The sequence below is a fragment of the Hoplias malabaricus genome, chromosome 15 (genome assembly GCF_029633855.1).
Source record: "Hoplias malabaricus isolate fHopMal1 chromosome 15, fHopMal1.hap1, whole genome shotgun sequence".
Taxonomy (NCBI): Eukaryota; Metazoa; Chordata; class Actinopteri; order Characiformes; family Erythrinidae; genus Hoplias; species Hoplias malabaricus.
Genome location: NC_089814.1, coordinates 20,904,968 through 20,929,897, shown reverse-complemented (window position 1 = coordinate 20,929,897; position 24,930 = coordinate 20,904,968). Strand labels below are relative to the sequence as shown.

At 39.7% G+C, this 24,930-nt stretch overlaps 2 protein-coding genes across 3 annotated transcripts; both read right to left on the bottom strand.

Moving 5' to 3' along the window:
- Window positions 1-199: 199 nt before the first annotated feature.
- Window positions 200-6,109, bottom strand: LOC136667962 (G protein-activated inward rectifier potassium channel 3-like). Of its 2 annotated transcripts, none has more exons than XM_066645153.1 (4): window positions 5,998-6,109; window positions 2,577-2,798; window positions 746-1,967; window positions 200-508 (listed from the first exon to the last, which is right to left on the bottom strand). In XM_066645153.1, exons 1-4 carry the CDS (start codon window positions 5,998-6,000, stop codon window positions 312-314), a joined length of 1,644 nt encoding a protein of 547 aa, XP_066501250.1. In that variant the 5' UTR covers window positions 6,001-6,109; the 3' UTR covers window positions 200-311. The 2 variants fall into 2 exon arrangements, with proteins under 2 accessions (XP_066501250.1, XP_066501251.1); XM_066645154.1 differs by lacking the exon at window positions 5,998-6,109 and adding an exon at window positions 4,021-4,068.
- usp28 (ubiquitin specific peptidase 28) lies at window positions 5,567-24,835 on the bottom strand. The gene is made up of 26 exons (XM_066645155.1): window positions 24,719-24,835; window positions 23,346-23,420; window positions 22,293-22,413; window positions 21,443-21,530; window positions 20,823-20,985; window positions 18,310-18,396; window positions 17,925-18,062; window positions 17,317-17,387; window positions 17,145-17,221; window positions 16,481-16,629; window positions 16,247-16,374; window positions 15,983-16,078; window positions 15,705-15,863; window positions 14,591-14,805; window positions 14,213-14,283; window positions 13,823-14,051; window positions 12,820-13,134; window positions 12,602-12,735; window positions 9,502-9,777; window positions 9,129-9,224; window positions 8,832-9,010; window positions 8,415-8,493; window positions 7,336-7,415; window positions 7,129-7,252; window positions 6,626-6,821; window positions 5,567-6,184 (listed from the first exon to the last, which is right to left on the bottom strand). Exons 1-26 carry the CDS (start codon window positions 24,764-24,766, stop codon window positions 6,012-6,014), a joined length of 3,567 nt encoding a protein of 1,188 aa, XP_066501252.1. The 5' UTR covers window positions 24,767-24,835; the 3' UTR covers window positions 5,567-6,011.
- Between the last annotated feature and the right edge of the window lie 95 nt (window positions 24,836-24,930).

Here is a 24,930-nt window from a genome sequence, read left to right as displayed (position 1 = left end):
ACCAGCACCCAGCTTGCAGTCAAAGTGTTGAAAGTGAAAACACATGAGAAGAAAAATAACAAGGTGTGTACTAGAAAAGGAAGACATTTCTCATTTAAAACAAGGTTTTGGAAAAATCAATGTTATGAATGCCAGTTGTGTTAAATCCAAATGCATAAATTTAATTCTTGTAGGATCCTGAGTTTGCACATCATACAGAATGAGTGAACAGGGTTAAGAACAGAACCATAACATGAAAGATTCAATACTAGTTTGATAAATTACTACTGCTTGGGACTTAGTCTGGACTAATCAGTATTACAGTAGTATAATTATAGGTCAATTTCTCTCTCCTTTTTTTCAGCCTTTTCTTTAGCACTTTCAGGGGATGTCTGCACTTCAAATGTCTTGTCAAATGCACTGTAATCCACACGAAAAGCTCCTTTCTCTAAGGAAATGCATGACTCAAAGCGATGACCCCAAAGAATCTCATCCTCTGTGTAAGATGTCCTTGCCTGGCAAGTCATACCTAGAATAGAAAAATATTTACACAAGATTAAAAACCAAAAACTTAAGATAGTAACATTGCTGGTGTATTATATTATTATATAATAGCAATAATAATAATAATAATAACAAAAACAATAGAATCAACATAAATAATTAATCCTTAACTCAATGATGTTAAGTACAGGAAAATCAAACAATCCACATGACAGAAATATTTGCCATTTATTACACTGAAAGACTGGAAGAGCTAGCAAACCTGAAGCTTCAACTATGCCTTCAAGAATGACAATGATCTCAAACTTGTCTTTCTTCAGAGATTCAGCTCCTATCTCCCAGAAGGGGCTGCTGTCGTTAATTATGTGAGTAATTGTTTGAGGCTCTACAAGTAGAAGCCGGTCTCCTCCAGTGTCATACCCCAAGTTGATCTCAGACTGCTCCAGAGGAATGAACTCCCCTTCTTTAGTTTGTCTGGATTTGATCAGTTTTGCTCTGATCTTGGCATCAACCATGTGACTCTCTCTGAGGTCTCCAATGCGGAAGAGCAAGCAAAGATTCTCATCTCGTTCAGATATAACACAGTGCTTGCTGAAGATCAGAGTCTGGGCTCTCTTCTGTGGCCGGGATATCTTGACAAACATGCAGCCGACCATGAGAGAATCAATGATGGAGCCAATTATAGACTGTGCCATAATGAGTAGTGCTCCTTCTATGCAGTTGGCGGTCACCATTCTAGAGCCATAGCCAATGGTCCTCTGGCTCTCCACTGACAAGAGCAGGGCAGACAAAAAGCTGTCAACATTTTCAAAGCAGCGTGGCCAGTCTGGGTCTTTCACATGGTTCACGTCATCCCTCAGCCAAGCATCCAGGAAATAGATTTCGGCAAAGACTACCCAAGTGCCAATGTAGCACATGGTGAAGACAAACAGGAACCAACGGTATCTCAGATCAACCAGGGTGGTGAAGATGTCAGACAGGAACTTGCATTTGTCTTCAATGGGCCCCAGGTTGACCCTGCATTTGCCATCCTTTGTAATGTAGCGCTGTCTTTGCTTGCCTGTCGTCAGGCAAACTTGCTGCTCTTCGCCTAAGAGTTTGCACCTTTGTTTTCGGAATATCTGACGAGACATTTCCACTGGGACCTGCACTGGACAGTGGTCACTGCTGCTGGAGTTTGAGTGCCACTTGGAGCTCAGGCGCTTGAGCCGCCGACTACGGCGAGCACGGTGTGCTTTTGTAGGCTCTTCTGTAACCTCATCCTGAACTGTGGGATGGACGTACATGCAAATGCTCTGCTCTTGGCCAGCAGGAGTCTGATGGTGAAGATGAAGATGATGATGATGATGACTTTGCAGCTGAGAATAGGTCAGTCGGCGTGCTGACACCGGCACCAGGGCCTCCGACTCAAAGCTCTTACTCTGTGGGACAGAGGCCTTTTGGGAGTTCTGTATTGCTGAGGCCACAGCAGATTTAACTCCAGCCTTACAGTGAAGAAAGAAAGATCATTTAATTAGAAGTATACAAAGTCAGACAGAGAATTAGTTCTACATACACTCTCAGAAGATTTGTCACTGTGGTGGGACCCTCAAGGGTACATATTCATTCATTCATTCATTATCTGTAACCGCTTATCCAATTCAGGTTGTACCTTTAATTAATTAATTAATTCATTCATTCATTATCTGTAACCCTTATCCAATTTAGGGTCGCGGGGGGTCCAGAGCCTACCTGGAATCATCGGGCGCAAGGCGGGAATACACCCTGGAGGGGGCGCCAGTCCTTCACAAGGCGGAACATATAATTATAATTATAATTGTAGATTTTAAAATTGTGTTGATTTCATAGACCCCATTTCATCTCCAGGACTTATATTATGATTTCTTTATATGACACAGTTCTATAATGAAATATTACAAACATTTATCTCTCCTTCCAGAGAAGAGAATGTACTGTACATTTAAGGAACAAAACTCGACAACACTGTTGTATCTTTACAGGTACATTTACACAGTTTGAACCTTAAGTGACCAATATTGTACCTCTACTGTACCTTTTTTCAGAGAGTGTACTGTACGGATTATGCTTGTTACCTTTGGGTACGGGCTGTAATGAGTAGATTCCGGAGTTGGCCGTGGAAGGTATGCAAGCAGGTGCTTGGCAGTTAGAAACTGTGCTGGAGGAATGGAGTTTCTACGATGGTCTAGTCTCATGGGATGATCTTTCACGCCATTGCATTCCTTTAAAGCCATCTTGCTGCATGTGACAGTAGAAACCATCACAGCTGCTGTAACTATGGGCTGAGTAGTTTCTTCCTGTAGAAACAACAGTGAATTAATAATAATTCATTGTGGAACCGATAACCTGTTCAGATGGTGGGAGGAAACCAGAGCACCAGGAGGAATCACACATGGACACGGAGAGAACACGCTAAACTCCTCACAGACAGTCACCAGGAGCGTGACTGCTCACAAACCCACAACCTTTGGACCCTGGGGCTTTGTGAACGCGACACTACCTGCTGTGCCACCATGCCACCTCTCAAAGACTTGTGTTTCTTAATATTTCAAGGGCTATGAAAAACAATCCTACCAGATGTCTCTGTCTCCTTCTCTTTAAGCCCACCCATGGACTCTGAGAAGCCCCCAATCCATTGTGTCATAGAATCTTGAATATCATCAAAATCTCTTCAGTGTTCTACATCTAATTAAACTGTGGAGATTACTGACGATCCACTAAATCCAGGATATACAATGGGAAGGAGTGTGGTGATGGATTTGAAGAGATTATAGCTCTATATCTTATTTGACAATCACAATTCTTTGTAGAGATTAGACGGGGAAAGTATTCAACTGTCTCTAATACATCTGGATTTGCCATTCTTGCAACATTTTTAGAAAGTTGTTGAAATTCAGCCAGCATGACAGCAGCCATAGTCAAAAGGGGACTTGAAAGGGTCTGAACATCTTAGGTTTGTCTTAGGTTTTTTTTTCATAAAATGTGCAAAACAAATTTTATTAACCCCTTTGATTTGTCACAAATAGTCAATATAAAATCCCATATTGGATAAAAATGGTTATTATTGGGTAATAATGGTTTATTTATAATAATATATATATAATTATATATAATATGTATTTAATTATATATATATATCCTGTTATTTATTCATTCATTCATTATATGTAACCGCTTATCCAATTCAGGGTCCTATTATATATATATATATATATATAAATAATGGGACTTGTGAATCCATGACATTAGCTGATACTTTTGGTGTCCATATCTGCAGATGCTAACCCTATTAGCATTACAGAGAAATCTATTTTAGCACAGCTGTTACTTACACATTCTGTTCTTTTGGAGTACAATAAATACATCATTTTTAAAACAATTATCTGCCAGTACCATATTCCAATATCTTGCATTTCTATCCCTTTGCATCCCTATGATCCACATTCATTAGAATGACAACAAAGTCCCATGTCCATACTAGATCAAATCTGAGACAGAAACATATAAATGCCACAGTACCTGTGCGATTCAGCCGCTAACCTTCAGAATTGCTGAAAACACTCCTCCTAAAGATGAGCCAGAGACATATTTCATAGAACGTTGAGAAAGCAGAACACTTCTTGTTTCATTTAAATGTAAACAAAGACATTTATTCTTCCGTTGAGGCATGAGTGAAGTGGCAGTGCATCTGCTGTAGTTAAACCCTCCAATCCCCGTGCGGTGAGGGTCAGCTGGTAAGCTGCTCTGAGGCCATCAGTGTCACAATCTCGGCACGATGCCATAAAGTTAATAGCAGAGAGATGAAAATGATGAACCTGCTACTCACTTATCAATCCATATGTAAAAAGGTTATCATATAAGTCAATCTATATCTACACCACAATACTTATTACAGTGTTCACTAGGTATCAGTAGGCCTCCTGATGGGATATTCATAACAGCAAGGGACTTCACAGTACCTGTGTGTCAACTAGAGACCACACATTCTTTTATATTATTCATTCATTCATTCATTGTCTATAATCACGTATCCAGTTCAGGGTCACAGTGGGTCCGGAGCCCACCCTGGAGGGGGCACTAGTCCTTCGCAGGGCGACACACATGCACACACACACCCCTATGGACACTTTTGAGTCACACATCCACCTACCAATGTGTGTTTTTGGACTGTGGGAGAAAACCAGAGCACCCGGAGGAAACTTAGGCGGACACAGGGAGAACACACCAAACTCTTCACAGACAGTCTCTTGAACCCAAAACCTCCAGGTCCCTGGAGCTGGGTGACTGCGACACTACCTGCTGTGCCACTGTGCCACACTCCTTTATATTATTTCTCAGCAAAACAATCATAATATTTTTCAGAAAATATTGTTGAGGAGATAATTCATTCATTCATTCATTATCTGTAACCGCTTATTCAGTTCAGGGTTGCGGTGGGTCTGGAGCCTACCCGGAATCATTGGGCGCAAACAGGAACTCGAGGAGATAATATTTCTTTAAATTATAGTTAATCTGCGCACAAAAATACTATGAAAAACAAAGCAAAATATATGGGAATTGTTTTTAAAGTAAGTTTTCTGAGAAGAATGAAAGCTGTAATAAAAGCAAAGGATGGACGCACTAAAGAGAAGAGTGCTCTCTTTAGTGTACTCTTATGCATAGTTATTGAAGCTGTATAATTTATTTTTGCTTCTGATGTGTAAAAACAAATAACATATTTATTGGTTATGAAATAAATAAAGGCTGTAATTCACAAAATGCTGGACACACTAAATACTGAAAAAATATTTTTAAAAATAGTTTTTCGGGCTGTGTAATTTTCTCTTAAACGCATACTTATAATTTTTGTGAACTGGTAATTATTGGTAATTTTAGTTGAAATTAAATCAACCGAGGATTGTCTAACTCCAGCTGTTGCATGCTACTATAACTACAAGGTATTAGAGCCAAATAAAGTCAGGAATGGGAAAAGTCATGAAACATAAGAGTAAGAAAAACAGAACTCAAGTGGCACAGTACAACAAAGTGGGAAAAAGTTTATTGAGGATCAGCACAGGCTTAGAAGGATGGAACAGGATGAAAAAGAAAAGTTTGACAGCGTGAAATAATGGAAGTAAGGGAACTATGAATGACTATTTTCACAGCAATACCAATCTACAGTACATTTGGAAAATCAAAAATGTAAAAACCTTTTTTTCATTACCTCACATTCACTGTCTTCCTTTAATCTTCCATTAGGAACATTAGCATTTAAAATGTATTTTGTGTTACAAAATGATGTCCGTTTGATCTTTCCTGAGATCAAACATCTGGAAAGAGCGTGAGCAATCACACAACAGCCCTTTAAAGAATTCAGTGTGCAATGATGTATCAGGGTTGACCAAAGGGTTGTGACAAAAATATGTATAAAAAAAGGACACAACTATAGTCAGTGCAGCAGCAATTAAAAAAACAAAAACAGTGTTTGACGGTTCAGTCAATATGGCTGTGAATTACCATGACCTCTGTGCTCACTTCACAGTGACGATGGATGTGCTGTGGATGGATTCCATGACTGCGGCCAGGCGACTGCACAGGTCGTGATGAGACTTCCTCACTTTAGGAGGCTCCTTCAGCACCACCCTGTCAGCTGAACAGTCGAGGACCCTCGGCAAGAACTCGCCCAGCTTCTCCTGCAGAGATTCTGTCATTCACACACAAACATACAGCACACCAGTGAGAAAACAAGGCATGAGCTTTAAGCATCTAGCTGCTTTACAACCTCTTTAAATCCTCTTAAATGTATTACAGGTTCATAATGTAAATTCTTAAGTTACTCTGATAATGCTTATGTGGTTTTATGTATCAGAAAGAGAAAGAAAATACATTTTTACAACATTATACAACCACTTCTATTTATGTTTCAGTATTATGCAAATGCAAATTACATCATTTACATTTAGATGTTCTTTCAGAAGTTCTTTCAGACATTGATGATAAGACATTGTGCTTGTTCTACACACATTTTATGATGCTACAGGAAAACAATCAAGTAAAAGCATATTCTACTAGAGACTGTTTAATAATGGGCTCTTTAATTGGGAGTAATTTACATATTTACAGGGGTAGAAAGAGACAGCATTACCATCCAAATCCTGTTCCAGATAAGAGCACCAGCGATCTCTGATGGTCTCTATGACTTCCATATCCTCTTGGCTGATGCTTTCTCTGACCATGAGGTGCATGCAGGGGATGACACAGTCATTCATGATGGTCACTGCCTCTTCAACATCACTTTCTTCTCCACTCTTAAACAGCATGGCTGCATTCTGATTTAACTCCTACACAGCAGACAGTAAAAAGAATTTACATATGGATTTGTACTTTCTTTTGCCCTTTTATTCAACTTAATGAGTGAAAGATCTTGTGTCTGTAAGATCTATAAGACACGTGATATTGAAGTTGGTGGAATGGTTGAGCATTTGATTTAATTCTGGTATGAAATAAAGAAGTAGAACGGTCATATGATGTGCTGTATTAGAAACAATACTATCTGTCAAATCCAAAAACACGATTCTATTTCGTTACACTTTCACAAAATGAATACACATATACACGGCATCACAACATGCAATGTTGTGCACATACTTTCAGACATTTTCTTCTGTAAAGTGCTATAAGTTTCTGGTCCACTCCCTTCCTCTCCCCACTTCTGAGCAGGGCTGCGTTGTCCTGGTAAGCATGTGCAAGGTAAATCAGGGCTTCCCGAATTCTATTTAAGAGAAACATCAAGATTTTAAACATCCAGTTCTCAAGCATAGAAAAGAAACCGCAAATCCCAAAGCTTTAACGTACTTTCCATTCTGGTACTGTTCGAGGCCTGTCAGCAGGTAGGCAAACACAGTCTTGAACATGCTGTAGTCGTCATGCCATTGCTAGAGGGAAAGAGTATAAAAGTAAAATCAGGTTACACAAACATAGCCAATACATTTCCTTGTATTATATTTTTATCCCCCTGAAAACTACTTTTTAATGCCAATACCAGCTGTAACAAATGAGCCATTTCCCAAACTCTCTTTGTCCCCTGGTATGAATTATGCTGTTTCACTTACTGTAAGAGTTTTCTACAGAACTGGGCAAAACCCTGAGACAAACGTTAAATTTAAGAATGTTCTCTGATCTGTGCGCAATACTGTAAATATTTATCTCTGTTGTGATTGGCTGCTTTCTACTGTGCCTCTTTCATAAAGCTGAAACACTGCTGGTGTCTTTAGTGTGCACGTGTGGGCTAAACTGCTGTTGGTTGAACAGGTGAATATTTGTAAACTGATTCATTTTTGGGATACCACAAAATCAGTAAATTCAAAATGGGCAGTTCTGCAGATAATTCACTACATATCTATATAGGTTACATGTTCTAGGAAGTGAATGGCACATTTTGAAACAATCATTCATTCATTCATTTATTATCTGTAACCGCTTATCCAGTTCAGGGTCGAGGTGGGTCCAGAGCCTACCTGGAATCATTGGGCACATGGTGGGAATACACCCTGGAGGGGGCGTCAATCCTTCACAGGGATCACAGACACACACACACACATTCCCACCTACGGACACTTTTGAGTCGCCAATCCACCTACCAACGTGTGATTTTGGACTGTGGGAGGAAATCGGAGCACCCGGAGGAAACCCACGCGGACACAGGGAGAACACACCAACTCCTCACAGACAGTCGTCCGGAGCAGGAATCGAACCCACAACCTCCAGACCCCTGGAGCTGTGTGACTGCGACACTACCTGCTGCACCACCGTGCCGCCCATTTTGGAACAATCACACTTCCAAAACCTTTCATTTAAATAAAGTGAGTGAGATTAATTTTTCCATTGACATGAGAATGAACAATGTTCAGGGTGCTGACTCTTAGTGGTCATACCATGTACTCCTCCATGTCCATGTCCTCTGGTTTAATGAGACGTATTTTGGCTCTGGCCTCTCTCATGATACTGACAGCCCTGAGAAAAAAGGGAGAAATTGAAGTGCAGTGCATTTCAGTCCAGCACAGGCTGCCTTTACTTGCCGCCAACATCTTATTAACAATTTAAGAAACAGTTTATAATGATAAACTAGCCCTGCAGTAGCTATTCATTTTCTCTCAGGCACATCATGTTGAGAGTAGAGCATCATTTGGATTTGAAGCTGAGGACTGTATAGCATGAATGATTATGCACTCTACCATAAGGCACAACAAAACCACTGCTCAATATATTTTACTTGGTGCTTGTCAACAAAACCCCTTGTATCCATTTTAGTGAGTGCAGGCTTGAAGCACCAAACAGAAAAAGATGAATACCTGTCGTCAAAGCTCAGATTGCGGTCACCAAACTGCTCCAGCAAAGTCCTCTCAATGATGCGGTTGGGCGCTTTGTTCTGGAAGAAATAAACCAACACGTGCTGTAGGCGAGGGTCCTGCTGTGGCGTGGTCTCCTCCTGAGAGATCTCAAACAGCCTGGAGTACTCTTCATGAAACGCCTGGTGGAAAGGTCGGTTCATTTATTCGGATAACAGCAATTTCTCTCTATCATTTTCTACATTTGAAGGTTTTATTCGTAAATGCTGTCATAACGAGTAAGTGGACAAAATAAAATACCTTGATAAGCCCTGCCTCAGGGCCATCACTGTCAAAGACCTGTCTGGCTCTGGCTATAGCAAAGATAATGCCTTGCATGGCTGGGGTCAGCATCATCTATAAAAATGTTTTAAAAAAGGACACATTTAAACAAACTGAACAGTAATCAGCATGATATAATCATTGTCATATAATTACAACCTGAGAGAAGTGTTTTGGACATTGGAAATTAATATAAAGTCTTAAAAAATGGAAGCTTTATTTTCCTTCATTTATATTTGTGTATTCAATAAAAACGTTCAAATATCAAAATGATAATAAGATTATAAACCAATCAAATGTGTCCCAAAATTTGACTACTACTACTACTACTACTACAGTGAATGCACTGTACCTCTTCATTATATCCGTCTGCATCTGACAGCACCAGGATCTTGCCTACGTTAGGGATCTCCACTTCAGACACTTCATTCTCAGGCTGCATTTGTCTGGTCTCGGGTGTGCTGCCCTCTGCAGACGCGGCCTCTGCCTCTATTTCCTCAGACCCCTCAGGCTCAGCCTGCAGGTCCGACACTGCCTCTGGTCCTGTCTGCTCACTCACCATTTGATCTGCCATCTCACTCTCTGCTTCCACTGACCTTTGCTCCTCATGCAATGCTGATACAGGGCTCTGAGGAGAACACGAAACAAGAGAGGTATATAAATACATGTCGGGGCTGTCCAATGAAAAGAATATATCTCCAAAATAGCAACATTACAGGAGAAGAAACAAAAAACCTTAACTTTCAAAGAAAGTTAATGTAAAATAAGTATTCCAAATCATTTTGGAGCATTTCAATTGGTCCATTCACTCACACAATGTGAAGCACAGCTACTGTGTTCTAATAATGGGCTAAACTAAAAATGGAGATACTTTTTTCATATACCAAGTAACCAGAATAGTGGAATGTGCAAAAGTAAAAATAAACTAAATAAATTCGACTTTAGGAAAGGTAATTCATGCAGAAATGTGCTTGTGCGTAGCTTATTTATAACTTGACCATTTGAACACAGAAAACGCAATATTTATTTTTGACCACTAGATGTCACATCACTTCCATTTATTAAAGTCTGGATCACACTATTTACAATGCCACTGCTGTCTTAAAAAACATTGGGTCACATTGAAGAACATCAATCAAATACATGAGTCAAAGTCTTGATTAAAATCAAGGGAAAACTCCAGTATTGATGTCTGAATCAAGACCTGGAGCCATGTGTACTAATGACAGCCGGTGTGCTGATTGAAGATGAGAGACCGAGTTAAACGCTTCAGTAGCTACTATTCTCTCTAGAAATCGAAGAACTTGAAGAGAGGATGACTCAGAGCACAAACAATTGCCTGTTGATTGTGGCGTCATGAGCCTATTCTTGACAATTACTTTGAACAACTGCACAAATGAGGCCTCATGTCATTGGTGCGTGTAACTACAGGAAACAGGGTCCCTAGTTAAAGTATGTGTCTCTTGCTGTGAACATGCTGCCCAACAACCTCATGGGTCAGGAATGAAGGACAGACCCTCAGTGTTCTGTCCACCTTCTGCTTTTCCACCTTATCTCCTTACCTCCACCAAAGACCAAATGACTAACAACATGCCAAGCAAAATATTTGACATGGACACATTTCAACAACCAGTTAAAACCAACATTCATTGTTTGTAACCGCTTATCCAGTTTGCGGTGGGTCCGGAGCCTACCCGGAATCACTGGGCGCAAGGCAGGAACACACCCTGGAGGGAGCACCAATCCTTCACAGGGTGACACACACACACACACACACCTATGAACACTTGAGTCGCAGATCTGTATTGCAGACAGTCCAGTCAAGTAAAGATGCTCAGCTTCCATGCGGCCACATTTGTGTAGTATGTACAGAATGAGACCTGGCTAATCCCTGCTTTAATAACAATTTGCCAGAAAAAGACATCACACTGGTGGCAGAAAATATCTCCCTAAAATCCCAATATACACTTCCACATCAATGGTACCTTGAAACATATGTCAGACATAACATGGGCACTGATGCAGCCCATACCATGACCTTTCAGTGATACCAGTGTGGATGGTATCTTTTGTCTTGAACATGGGACTTGACATCCATTTTACATTTTCTAAACTATTTGCGATTATTTTAGGGCCAGAGAACCCAGGAACATTTCTGTATAGAACCATTGTATTGCCTTCTCCTTGAGTAATGGATAATGGTTTACTGAGGTACTCATAAGCCTGTGTGTCTATATTGATTATAGTAGCGTGATGGTTTCTAATGCAGTGCAATCTGAGAGCTTGAAATCAACCAACTTCAACAGTTGTTTCCTGCCTTGCCTTACATGGTCTGAGATTTCTCCTGGTTTCCCGAACACCAGTTTTCAGACACACATCCCTTATACCTAGTTAATTCAGCAATTTTAAGGTGCATCCAAAGTAGAGGTTGATATTCTGTCGTGTAGACATAGGCTGAAAAAAACTCATGAAACGGGATGCTTAAAAGCATAGTTCACGATTGCACTCAAACACACTTTTTATAAATTCAGAAGATGTTTCTTTTTCCTTTCCTTTCCATTTGCTAGCTCTCCAGTCTGTTTGCATGCTGGAAACCAGTGTGATGTGTTTACGAAGCCTCAGTGTATGTAAATGAGTAGGAAAGTAAACTGGCTCTGTCCAGTATGATAGTCTTTCTCTCTGCTCAAGGCAGGGGCATCTGGAGTATATTTAGACAAGGGAGAAATCTCCATACATTGAAAAGCATGAACCGAAATGAGGATATTGTTCTATATCTGCTCCATTGACTTATTTTTGCTGTTTTAGATTACTTAGGTTGGAAATTTGGGAGATGGCTAACTGTTTTTTTCCAAAGGTGCTACAAAGCTAAACAGCTTGAGTTACAAATGAGTTTCTGTGGTAATTCAAACAATGAATAAAAACGTACAGATAAGTTACACTTCAGCCACGTACAAACGACAGTTGGTTTTCCCCTCAAACACACCTTAAAAGACGCTTAGCTTTGGAATGTAAATAAACAGAGAGAAGTGCGGTTGATCACAATCATAATCTTTAATAGAAACAGCATACAAGTTAAATTCTGCTTCCCACAATGGGCTAGAAGGGTGTAAATCCCCCCAAGCACTGGGCTATATAGTAGTCAACTCTTCAGTCACAGATTCAATATCACTCCATCCAATACTTTTGGGATAAAGTGGTGTGGTAAATGTCCAACATCAGCACCTGAATTAAATAATGCTCTTGTAGGTATATTCCATATAAAATCCTCATAGCGATGTTCCAGCATATTGTTTCAAGACTCCCCAAAAGAGCAGAGGAGTACAAACACACTTACAGACACACTCCTGTCTATATATTGTATGTGTGCACATTTGACCAAGTACATGAGTTTATGTGGCCTTCAGGGGGTTATATGTGGGCCATTTCTCAAGAGAATCAAATAACTGGCTCACCTGACTGCTCTCTTGCCTCTCGTCCTGCTGGCTCTGGACCAGGCTGGTAGTGGCTATTTCTTCAACCCCCTCCTTTTTCTCCTCACTGGACTCTGGTGACACTGAGTCAAGAGCTACTGGACTGGCAGCAGCCTCTGGAAAGCACAAGGACCAAACTAAGCTGATGAGTGGCAACAGATGCTAGCATTCATCATACAGCAGCAGGAAAAGCAACTGACCTTCTGATTTCTGGACTGGTTCCTGTGCTGGCTCCTCGACTGCTTCTTTTGTTGCCTCCTGGGCTGGTTCTTGGTTTAAATCTTGTGTCATGTCTGGCTTTGAGTGCTGCGGCTCTGAGCTGGGCTCTTCTCTGTTAGTATTATCGGGTGCTGAGGGAACTGGCGGCACCTCCTGAGAAGCTTGACAGAACTGCTCTTCCCATTCCCTCAGCTCCTGCTGGAACCAGCGGTTATCCTCACGAACATAGCGTCTCAGGATGGGAGGAAGAGAATCCATGCCTTGTAAAGCTTGTCCTGTCTCATCATCTGTGTCCTCTGCCGTTTAACAAAGACAATGAATTCCTTAAAGTTCAAGTAACCGTACTGCAGATTTTAGTTCTTTACTCTCAGATGGCTTACAGTTAACTTTTATTAGGTGTACAAATAGAAAGCATAGAAAGAAATAGTAAAATAAATAAATAAATAAAACTAAGTAGCTTGAAAATGGTAATAATTTTTGTCACTGCATTTGTTATGAGATCCATCAAGGAAAAAAAACAATGCTACAAACGTGCATTAATTTGTTCTGTTCTTGGGGATAATACTGAATGCAAATCCAAAATCCAAAAGTATATATGAGTTTTGGTTTGATGATTTAACAATGGTGGTTTCGATGTTAGCAAAGTTTTTTTTTTTTAATTAACATGACAATTTTCAAAATAAAATAACAGTTACCATAAAATGACAAAAGGAAGAATGTTGCGCAAAAGTGCTTTAAAATGTAAGGCCTAAAATTTCCTGTCAAACTAGGCCTTTCATCCCAAATGATACCTTTTTCTGGCATTTCTTAAGAGATTAGTTAGAACATGATCCAGTTGCATAACAAAGGTAACAAAGTTTAATATTTCAATTTAATAGAAAGAATCCCACACTTTTGTAAACAATATGTCTATCTAAGTTAACTAACTGCTACACACTGTAAATCCGACGTCTCTGAGTATTATTTTACAGAATGTGAACGTACCCAATATGAGGTGAGGCAGTTTGTCATTGATGTACATGAGACAGTAAGCACTGGCATTAGTCATGCCTCCGTAAGAGTCACGGACAAGCTCCTCCCATGATGATTCTGTCACCATGACATCATTGTACTTGAGCCAGCGTTTTTGTGTGTGGTCATAGATATAAGCCCAGTAATGTCCAGCAGACGCCTGTCCCTCATGCACAAGGACTGCATGTAGTCTATAGGGCACCTGAGGACACCAGAAAAAAAAAATAAATCACTGTCTTGGCAAAGGTGGTTAAACACTAAACGCTGGGATTTAACCTGACGCCACTGCAAAGACCACTGGAAATATAAACATCTCCATCTCCACTCTCAAGTGCCAAGGGCTGTTTGGGATATAGACTTTACCTGACACAAACTGTTATCTGAGTACATGCCCTCCAGAGCCTGGCTGACCTTGTCAATGCTGGCCTTCAGCTCTGAACACAGGAAGAGAACACCGATCAATAGGGTGCACCTGAGGCCACGTTCCTGATACACTCAAACACATTAGGATATCTTCTCGAAAATAAGGCTGTGCTCTAATACAATACGGTAAAGGGCACAACATGCAGTCCTCAAACAGCAGTCAATACTACTAGGCTGAAAGGAACAAAACATTTTCTGCAACACTTGGTGGAACATAAGGATTAGGTTATTTTTCCTGTTTTCTCTGGGTAAGGGAGAGATCTGGGTGATATTTCACACAGAGAGAAAAATGCCTAGAGGTGTGAGTAGAAGACGCACCGTTCATGTTGTTCTCCACCTCCGTTCTCCAGCGCGTCAGGCAGCTCCTGACAAAGTGCAGCTCCTCCTCAGTCACACTATGGGGGGCCGGGTGCAGTGGCCCATCCATGGGGGGTCTACACTGTGTAAAGGGCTTGTGTATGGGGGTCCTCTGTGTAGCAGTTTGTGTACAGACTGAGCCATCTGATGAGCCTGCATCTTCTGGTTCTGTTTGGCTAACAAGGGTTTCAATGCAAAGATAAATAATGAATGAATTTAGATGTTAAATGCATTTGTGTATGAAATGTTTCTGTTAATCGATGTATATTCTCTTCAGATTAAAAGCTTTAAAAGGCCATTAAAAGCTTGCAGATCATCTTTATAGGTCTATAAAAGTTTAGACTGAAAGCGGCTAAAATATAATTTACACAATATTCCTCTTTGCTTCTTCATAACAAGTAATGAAAGCATTTCCTCAATGGTCAAAAACGGTAAAAAAAAATTAATTTCAGAAGAGATGGTGGGTGACCTAAGTAGGCAGAGATTGGCACTTCTATTACATCCAAGGCAACTCTGTTTGTAAATCTCAAATACAAAATATAAAAACGCAGAAAGAATTCACATGACAGATCATTTGTGTCTATTTCTTGACCGGTAAGATGACATGCCCTTATGATTCCCATTAAACCCCTACCTCTTCATGCATCACCATATCAGCCATATTAACATTATGCAAACTGTATGTCTAAATTATCACCCACATGATTCATACCATGCTGAATTATCTCAATCTTATAAATTATTCACTATAACAAGGATATTGTTTGCTCCTATTAGCCAATAAATGCTATGTGAGAGTCAATAATGCTCTTTGTTGAGAATCTTTAGCCCTCTAAATGAGAGTGAATGAGACACAAGGCAGGTCCACATAGACAGAAGTACATTTGTGTTTGAGATCACAACTGGATGTATTAGTGATTTAATCATGCAGCTTGGATAATGTTTGAGGGCTATTTTGTAGCATTTTAGCATTTAGCCCTTGGCTGCTGGATCATATTTAGGGCAAGTGGAAAATTGTGTAAATGTGAACATTTTGTAATTTTCCCCTGAACTTTGGTCCCCTTTGTGTCCTTGCCTGGTGTTCTGTGAGCTGGATTCTGTGTGCACAGTAGTGGCAGCAGGCACGGTCGCAGTTGGAGATGTGTTTGTGGGCTTTGTGGTGGCGAATTCCAGCACATACTGCAGCATATCTGGTAGAGGGTACTTGGTTGGCCCTGAACCGTAGTTTTTGTAGCTTTAAAACAAAGAGAAACGTGAATGCCACAGCTAATTTTGATTTCCAGAATAATTGCTCTAATAGAATGGGTGGCATGTCTAATTTTGCATATGTCTAATGTCCAGTTCTCTACTGACCACTCAAGTTTCTGCTGCAGAACTGTTAACTGGTCCTTGAGCCTCTTCACCTCTCCTCTTCTTCCATGAGTCTGTTCAACATTTTTGTGAAGGTATCTGCTCTCAAGATACAGACACAATAAAGTACATTAATACAATATTTCATAATATTAATATATAGTAATTTATAAAGTACAGTTTTTATAAATACTATGGTCATTAGGATTTTGACTGGAATTCCACATACAATTTCCATATCAGTCCCTAACAGACACATACTCTTACCTGTCCATGTAAATAATCTGAGGGAACTCCAGTTTTTTGTGTATTTTTTCTGGCCGTCCAAGAGACTGATTGAACTCAAATCTAGAGAGTTCAAATGTCAACACTGGAGGTAGCTTTGAGAACCATCTCTGCAAAATTAAATGTTTCATGTTACGTTTTCAGAATTTAAAATGTCCTTCTATGCAAAATGCAACACATTATATTTTATCACATATTTTAGGTCAAACTCCTAACCTCTTGACCAGGAGACACTGTTTGATCACAGTGCACAGATTCAATCTCTCCCTCCACCATAGCACCTTCCAAACACTCGTCCAAGTTGTTGAACCCATTCACCTGAAGTGGGTACTGTCCAAACTGCTCAATGGTGGACACGGTCTTATCTGAATACAGTGAATTCACACACACACACACACACACACACACATACACACACACACACACACACACACACACATACATACATACATACATACCCATATAAGGTATATATATTTATATACACAGAATAACCATAACATCACGTTCTCAACACACACTAACACATCCCCAGCACGTCAGTGTCACTGCAGCACTGAGAATGATCCACCACCCAAATCACACCTGCTCTGTGGTGGTCCTAGGCAGGTCCTGACCACTGATGAACAGGGTAAAAGGGGGCAAATTCAGTATGCAGGGCAACAGATGAACTACAGTCTATAACTGTAGAACTACAAAGTGCTCCAGTAGAGTTCAGAGAATTGGCAGTGAGTGTAGAAACAAGGAAGTGGTTATAATGTAATTGGCTGACTGGGGTTGTGTGTGTATTGTGCAAAATTCTTAAGCACCTACGATTATTATAATTATTTATAATAAAATATAAGTATTAAAATAATATATATTATATGCTGGCATGTACCTTCATGAAGTCTCTGAGCTACAAATGTTCCGTAGAAAAGCTGCACCATGGGGTTGTCCTGTTTATCTTCTGGATTACTGAAAATCAGAGGATCCATATTGTAGTGTAGTTAGTTTAAATAAAATAAATAAATAAATAAAAGCTAGGTTCCATTTTAAGCTTTTAAGCTTACCTTCCATTAGCTGCCAGCTGGAAGGCGTCCTCCAGCCAGTCGAGCAGCTTGTGTGTGAACTCACTAACGTCCTAAAACAGTGAAACTATGTTGTCTCACAAACACTAAGCACATTCCCTACTTAACCAGATCACTGTGTCATAATAATCTGCTGTGCAGTGAGACCAGATACAGTATACATTATATACACAATACAGCTCAGATTTATAAAGATAATCTGTAAGGTACGGTGCCAATGTCTAACACAAGCAATAGCAAACACATTCAAAGATGTTCATGTCTGATCTCTGGGATGTTGAGAACAACAACAGCTTCTGAGTTTCCAGAAGAGATGATTTGATTTCTCAGGGCATTGATGTTTCTTTCGGACATTAAAGAATTTTATTCTACATGCCAAAAATATAACTTTACAGTTTCTGTGGACTACAAATTCTGTGCAGTTTTAGGGCTCTATTCTCTTTAATTAATCTTACATTTTTTGGAAACTAGAAATTTTGGAAGCCCTTGGGTTTTTGTTACACTAATTATCTTCTGACTTTAGCCCAGTAATACATTAAATTCACTTGTTTATGATGTAGTCATTACTTGCTGAACAAATTTCTGTTTACCTGTTGGGCCTCACTGGTCCTGAAGGCATCCCTGAGCAGCTCCACTGCTGCAGAGGGGTCTACAAACCTGCGGTTGGAGCCCACCATGAGAGCAAAGAGGCAACGCAACTCCTGCATGAAAGCTATGTTTCTTTTTTCCTGAAATGGAGAGAACCAGGCATCTATAGAAATACACATACACTCACATTGCACTTGTAGTGCAGGAAAGTACTTCTCATTATGAGGTATACAAACAAATGATTTGCTAAAGCTTTCATATATAATCACACTTTGATTGAAAAGCGCCCCAGAAGCACTTTTATATCCCTGAAAGGATCTAAAGGCGAGCGTATGAGAATGTTAGTCAGAATATGAGCCAGATCCTCACAGGCGGCTGATTACTCACAGAGTGGCTCTTGCATTTCTCCAGCACGCGCTCAGACAAGCAGTAATTGAGCACCAGTCTGCGGAACACCGGCAGATGGAACAGAGACTGAGAACAACAAGAGTAAAAGGATTCTCCATGACTCTGACATATCATCTTTTTCATTTGCTCTCATTTATTGCAAGACATGTTCATCAATAGAGAGCGATGGCTGAGGTGGATTTTGGGATGTAAAACACACAGAAGTGGGTAATTACTGGGGTCGGAGCTGGGGTTAACATCAATGCTTTTTGTCACACAACAAAACGACGGGGGGCGGATGAGATCTCAAGTACTCAAGCTGAGCCCATTAATACTCAAATACTGCAAACATCTGCTCCAATTAACCTATGACAACTTGGAAATCTGGCACTTTGGCTTCTAGCAACTCTAAAAATAAACAATGTTTAAAAAACATGGTACACTGTGAGTCAAATATAATACAGACATCGAGATCAGGAGTTAAAATGAGGTAGTAAATAACACATGGAGCTTTAAAAGTGAAAACTAATATTGGCTTACTGTAACATACTTACAATTACAGCCTGTAAAACCAGGAGTGTGGACAAGCAAACTTATCACTGAATAATGCTGTGCACGTTTGCTTAATGTGTTCATCATTTTCACATGAAAAACATATTTTACGTCAATCAGTTAATAACTTTTGGCAATGACTATAATTAATGGTGCGTTGACGTACGATGTTTTATTCATGTGGAAATGAGGTAACATTCAGTGGAGATCAATGCACCTGAATCAAGCACATTCAGTGCATACATTTTTCAGCGCATAAGAGCTGTTCTGTCAAATAATATCACAGCTAGACGATAAATGCAAACTAACAACATTTGCCTTCGCTAATCTTTGAACAGAAATGTATTTATATCAAACATAGCCTTTAAAGTTCATTACAGCACACTATTTAATTAGCACTGCGGTCTATCCATATCATCAAGGGCTTGAATTTCAACACAGACATCTGAGAAGCTCGGCTAAATTCTTTCTGGAATGACTGCAATAGAATTAGAGTGCTGAGATGCTTTTGCATCAGAAAAAAAGAAAAAAACACACACAACAGAAGAGGCCTAATCTTTTCAAGTCTCCTGCCATTAGCAACACCGGTAATTTCATTTGCGCAGTAAGGCTAGATTACATGGCAACAGGTTATGGAAGAACATCCTGAATTATATGCTTCAATTTAGAACACAGCAACATGCAACTAAATCTGTTTACAGTATGAGAAAAAAGGCCTGTGTTAAAATGTGTTAAAACATATTCTTCTCTTGCTCAAACACAGGCTAGCGCAGGTATACTAAGAACGCCACATCATATTTGTGGATATTATGCTATTTCATAAATGCTGACATACTTTAAAGGACCCCAAGAATGCATCCACCTCATACCATCTCTTGAGTCAATAATTAAATGAACAGTTACACAAACAAAATCTAATTTACACAACCACCCAGTCATATCTGTTGTCTTACATTTCTTCCATAGTTTTGTACTAGAGCTACAAAGCTAAGTTAGATCCCCACCAATAACATTCTTATAAAAAAGGTACAGTAGAGGTACATTAATAGTCACTAAATGTAACTTTGTACAGTGTAAATGTACCTTTAAAAGGTACAACAGTGCTATTAAAGTCCAGCTGTGTTCCTTAAAGGTACATTACATTCTGTTCTCCAGAATGAGAGGTGAACATTTGCAATCTTTCATTACAAATATACAACAAAATACAAGTCCTGGAGATGAAATCAATATAATTTTAAAATGTACAGTTATAATAGAATAAATTATAATTATGTTCCCTAACCAAAAGTAGTAAATATGTGCCCTTGTGGCTGACAGTGTAGCAGTGTGCAAAAGGACTTCAGAAATAAGAAACGATATATGAAAAATGGAAAGTGGGCTTGGCTTATAGCTACAAACAGTGGCAAAAGTATCTTTAAGCTTGATTTTTTAAAATATACTTTTGTCTGTTTTTAAAATGTTGCATGTTGGAACAAAATCTTGCTTCTCCAAAAACTTTACAGAAGAAGGAAAAACATTTGTCATTTTCAATTCAATATTAATTAATGTAGTAAGATCTTTCCAGGTAATTTTTGTGCTTTTAAGTTTGTCCACCTCCATTGGGAATGCTGATTTTCTAATTATTTTAAAGACAAAAACTATTTTACAAAAACTTACATTCAATGATTTGTTCTAAAATAAATTCTATTAACAAGCAACTTCTCTTTCAGAATCTAAACAAAACAAATCCATTTAAGTATATGCATAACACTAGACACAGTTTGATGCAAGTGTGTGATAGCATGCAGTAAACACAAACCTAAGACGCATCCTTCCATTGCTTGTTAGATATATTAGCATTATAGCTCCACTGCAAATCTATAGAAGCCAAATTTTGTTTTCTGATAATTTTTTTGGAAAGGGAAAATTGTGTAAATTAGAAATATTTTGCAAAACAATTTCTCTAAGATACAGCAGCCCACCTGGATGACAGCGCTGAACCAGCAAGTGTTGCCCACGTTGCGGATGCCCACAGGCCAGCCCTCCTGTCTGATCCAATCTGCAGGACTACAGCTCTCTCCGGAGGCCTCGCTCCTCTTCCTCTTCACACGAGCAGCATTCTCCTCAGCGCTGACCTCCAGAGCTCTGCAGGAAAACACAATCCTTACAGTCACAGTCTTACTCAACAGAGTAGCCAAATTTTGCTTTATATATGTGAAGCACTTCCTGTAGTCAGCTGTCTAACTCACACACTCTCACAAATTAAAAAGGCAACATTTGGCTGGAGCCCCTCATGGAGTGGACTTGTAAAACTCTCTCTCTCTCTCTCTCTCTCTCTCCTCTCTCTCTCTCTCTCTCTCTCTCTCTCTCTCTCTCTCTCTCTCTCTCTCTCTCTCTCTCTCTCTCACACACACACACACACACACACACATTCATGGAGTACTGCATTAAGTTGCTTGTAACTTGTCACCCAGTCACATATAAACTCACTTATTCACACACTCATGTTTATTAAATTCTCCACAAAGGGTGTTTTTCCATTTCTTAGCACTGTATGTCCTTAAATGTCCTTTTGTTTATGCTCTTCCTAATGGTGTGTTACCTGTGGAGCTCTCTCTCCTCAGCCTGGGCCTGCTGCGACTCCTGCAGACTGAGCTCAATTGCAGCCTGTAGGTCATCCTTAGCTGGGTCTAAGGACAAAACATCAGTTACACTAGAAATGAGGGGTAACAAAATAGTTCAAGAATAAATGTGTGGTATAATGCAAAAATTCTGTTTTGAAATAAGTCTTCTAAAGTGTGATTTATATTTCAGTATTTTACATTAACAATTTTCATTTATCGAAACTCAAACCATTCAGTGTTTTGATTTCTTGGAGATCTTTTCATTGATTTTACACTACATTCAACCTGGAGGTTGTGGGTTCGATTCCCGCTCCGGGTGACTGTCTGTGAGGAGTTGGTGTGTCCTCCCAGTGTCCGCGTGGGTTAACCTCCGGGTGCTCCGGTTTCCTCCCACAGTCCAAAAACACACGTTGCAGGTGGATTGGCGACTTAAAAGTGTCCGTAGGTGTGAGTGTGTGAGTGAATGTGTGTGTGTCTGTGTTGCCCTGTGAAGGACTGGCGCCCCCTCCAGGGTGTATTCCCGCCTTGCGCCCGATGATTCCAGGTAGGCTCTGGACCCCCCGCGACCCTAAATTGGATAAGAGTTGAAAATAGCTATTTGTTCGACTGATGTTTTACAGTCCAAGAACACTGACTGGTTACATTTTCACAGATGATGTGCCATCGTTTCCAAGCTTGAACACATGTAGCAGCAAGTATGCAATTGAGCCAATTTAAGCAACTTAATCACACTAGAAATATAATAATAAAAGCTTTGTTACTACATTTTATGCAATTTACCACATTTTGAATATGGGTTTAATATTGTCCTCTTTTTTTTTAGCTTACTGTGGTGTCCATTGGAGGCTTCTGTATGCTGGTCTGCAGAGGGTTGCTCAGGTGCCTGCTCCTCTTCTGGACTCTGAGTGGTTAGCAGGCCAACAGCATGGCTAATGTCACCCTGACTGGCCTAATGTCAAGATATCTTAATCAATGGTTGGATAATTTCAGCTTTACAGATTAGCACCTTATTACCCAGGGGGCTTTGTGTGAAGGGCTTGGCTCGCTCCAATGATTAAATTAGAAATTGAAAATCAACTTATATATGAGAGCTTTTTCAACAGGAAATTTACAGAGGAAACATTGTAACTCATCATTAATCATTTGAAAATTAAGATTCAGAATTAGGACTGAACAATATAATGCAATAGCTGTGTATTTTTCTGTCCAATTACAAGGCTTGCAATTTAAAAGCAAACTTTTTTTTCCTATAAATTAATCTCCAAGACTTTTTCAGCCCTTTTTAGGCCTAAATGTATTTTCCAATGGTTGACAGTAATAATTAATGTATGATGTGATTAGAATTGGTCAATTACAGTATTTCAAATCACGATTTTGATCTGAAAATGATAGTTCAGCCTACTGATTTGATGTGAAATACACCATTTCATAGAAAGTCAAAAATAACTGACAGTAGTGGTGATCCCACCAAGAAATTAATGAGCAAAATGGGTTGCCAAAATGAATTTTCCTTTACAAACACTCAATATTTTACTATAGTTTGAAACAATATTTATATAAATTAAAATCACAGTGCACATGTAGGTTCACTATTTGTTTAGAGAGGTTCCTATCAATTCATTTCTGTACAATAACCCCTTTTATGCCAAAATACAGTGAATGACAACTTTAACAACAATGCAGACATTTTTAAAAAGCATTTGAATTCCACTTTAACATCTTGTTATGAGAGGCTTGAATTGATGCTGAATTGAGCCACTCCATTTATTACACACATGGTTTAACATGTATTTACAAACACCAATGTGGTTTATGTTCTTGATAAATCTGGGTCATTGCGGTCATATTACTGCCTATGCAGGGCCGACAGCATGAACCTACTTGAAGGGCACTCTGAAGAACTTCCAAGTCCTGAATGCCAGTGATCTCCCTCAGCTGGTTAAGCAGCATTTCATTCTAAACACACACACAAAATTGCATCTATTTTAGCACATATTTATGACATTACTCTTAAAATTATTGTTTTTTGTTTGTAAAGTTGTTTAAGCAATGAATATACGACATGTGTAAATCGATAACTTCAAAAACAGTGCAAAATGATATGAGATGCAATTTGCCCATAGATTTATCACCTCACCCACTTCACTTCAGGCTCTAATTTCACCTGAATGAGGACTGGAGGCAGCAAGGAGCCACAGAGCTCAGACCAAATTACATATGATAGACTCTTATAAGATAACCAGAGACCTTACCAGAGACATTCTTCATACAGACAGGTGCCTCTCAGGGTGAGGCATATTAAGATTGTGAAAGTTACTGAAATCCACTTTGCACAACCTCAATCTCTCATACACTCACTCTCTCAGATCAAGCCTCTCCTCTATATGTTAAATATTGTATTGGGCTCAGTCCTGGTGAAAGGTGGTATGTAAACATTAAAAAGACTATGGGTCCAATGAGAGGAGCACCGGGGTGAGGGGCTATATAAAGCAGCTCAGGCAGCAGGTGGAAATGTCAGAAAGGCCGTGAAGGCAGCCAGACACACAAGCCTGGGAGCAGGAGACATATATGGAGAGCTGAAGGCCTGGAAGTCCTGGCTCACACTCTATTTTGGGCCCTGACACAGATAACGCCGCTATTTATCATGCCCCTCTCCATGCCACCCAGGGGTTGAGTGACAAAAGCAAACGGAAATTTTTAGTTCTGAAAAACCAAAACACTAAGCTCTGACATAGAGTACAGTGAAATAAATAATTACTCATGAACCAACTAAAGGTTAAGCACTAACATTAAACCAAGAACAACAAAGCAGCAAGAACCACATGCAAAAACAAGAACAGTGGCTGTTCCAAAAAAGCAGCTTTTCTAGTTAGACAAATAAACCCAAAGCTGAAGACTGTCCAACAGAAATGTCCCTCAGCTCCTTGCTTATTGAGCAGGACAAACACTGGGCTTAAATTATCTGGCTAAACTGAGACATCCTGCTTTGTGGAATACACCCCCAGGGTTTGCTAGAGATGTCACTTCAGGTCAAAGTGATGAAATAGATGTCCAAGGCTAAACTAAGCTGGAAGTATGGGAAAGGCCACTGCAGTTCAACAAATGCAAAATCAACAGTAGATCACCCAGTAGCCTGCATGCTGCACAATCAGCTGGAGAAGCAAAACACTGTCTTGTGTTGACAACCGCATTAACTGCATTGCTTTATTTGAAATACATAAAATATTTTTTACATTTCACAGCACACTTCTCACCAGGTTTGCGGAATTCTCCTCATGTTCACAATCTTGTTCCACTTTCATGGCAGCAGTACAGGACAGTTGGACTTTTTGCCCCCAAAATTCCTTCGCCCTGACTTCGGAGTATGACCTACTCCATAGAGCACTCCACCGCAGACTGTTTCCCACCCGTATTTCGACAAGCCCCGCCCCCCGCTCTATGATAGGCTAGTGGGGTTCCAATAGCA

Coding starts and splice junctions, on each gene's coding strand:
- LOC136667962 (XM_066645153.1), bottom strand. Junction 1,968..2,576: donor ATTACAGCCCGTACCCAAAG/GTAACAAGCATA, acceptor CTTCACTGTAAG/GCTGGAGTTAAATCTGCTGT. Junction 509..745: donor AGGCATAGTTGAAGCTTCAG/GTTTGCTAGCTC, acceptor TTTCTATTCTAG/GTATGACTTGCCAGGCAAGG.
- usp28 (XM_066645155.1), bottom strand. CDS start 24,766: ATGAAAGTGGAACAAGATTGTGAACATGAGGAGAATTCCGCAAACCTG. Junction 22,414..23,345: donor TTCTTCAGAGTGCCCTTCAA/GTAGGTTCATGC, acceptor TCTTGACATTAG/GCCAGTCAGGGTGACATTAG. Junction 6,822..7,128: donor ACAGAAGAAAATGTCTGAAA/GTATGTGCACAA, acceptor TCTGCTGTGTAG/GAGTTAAATCAGAATGCAGC.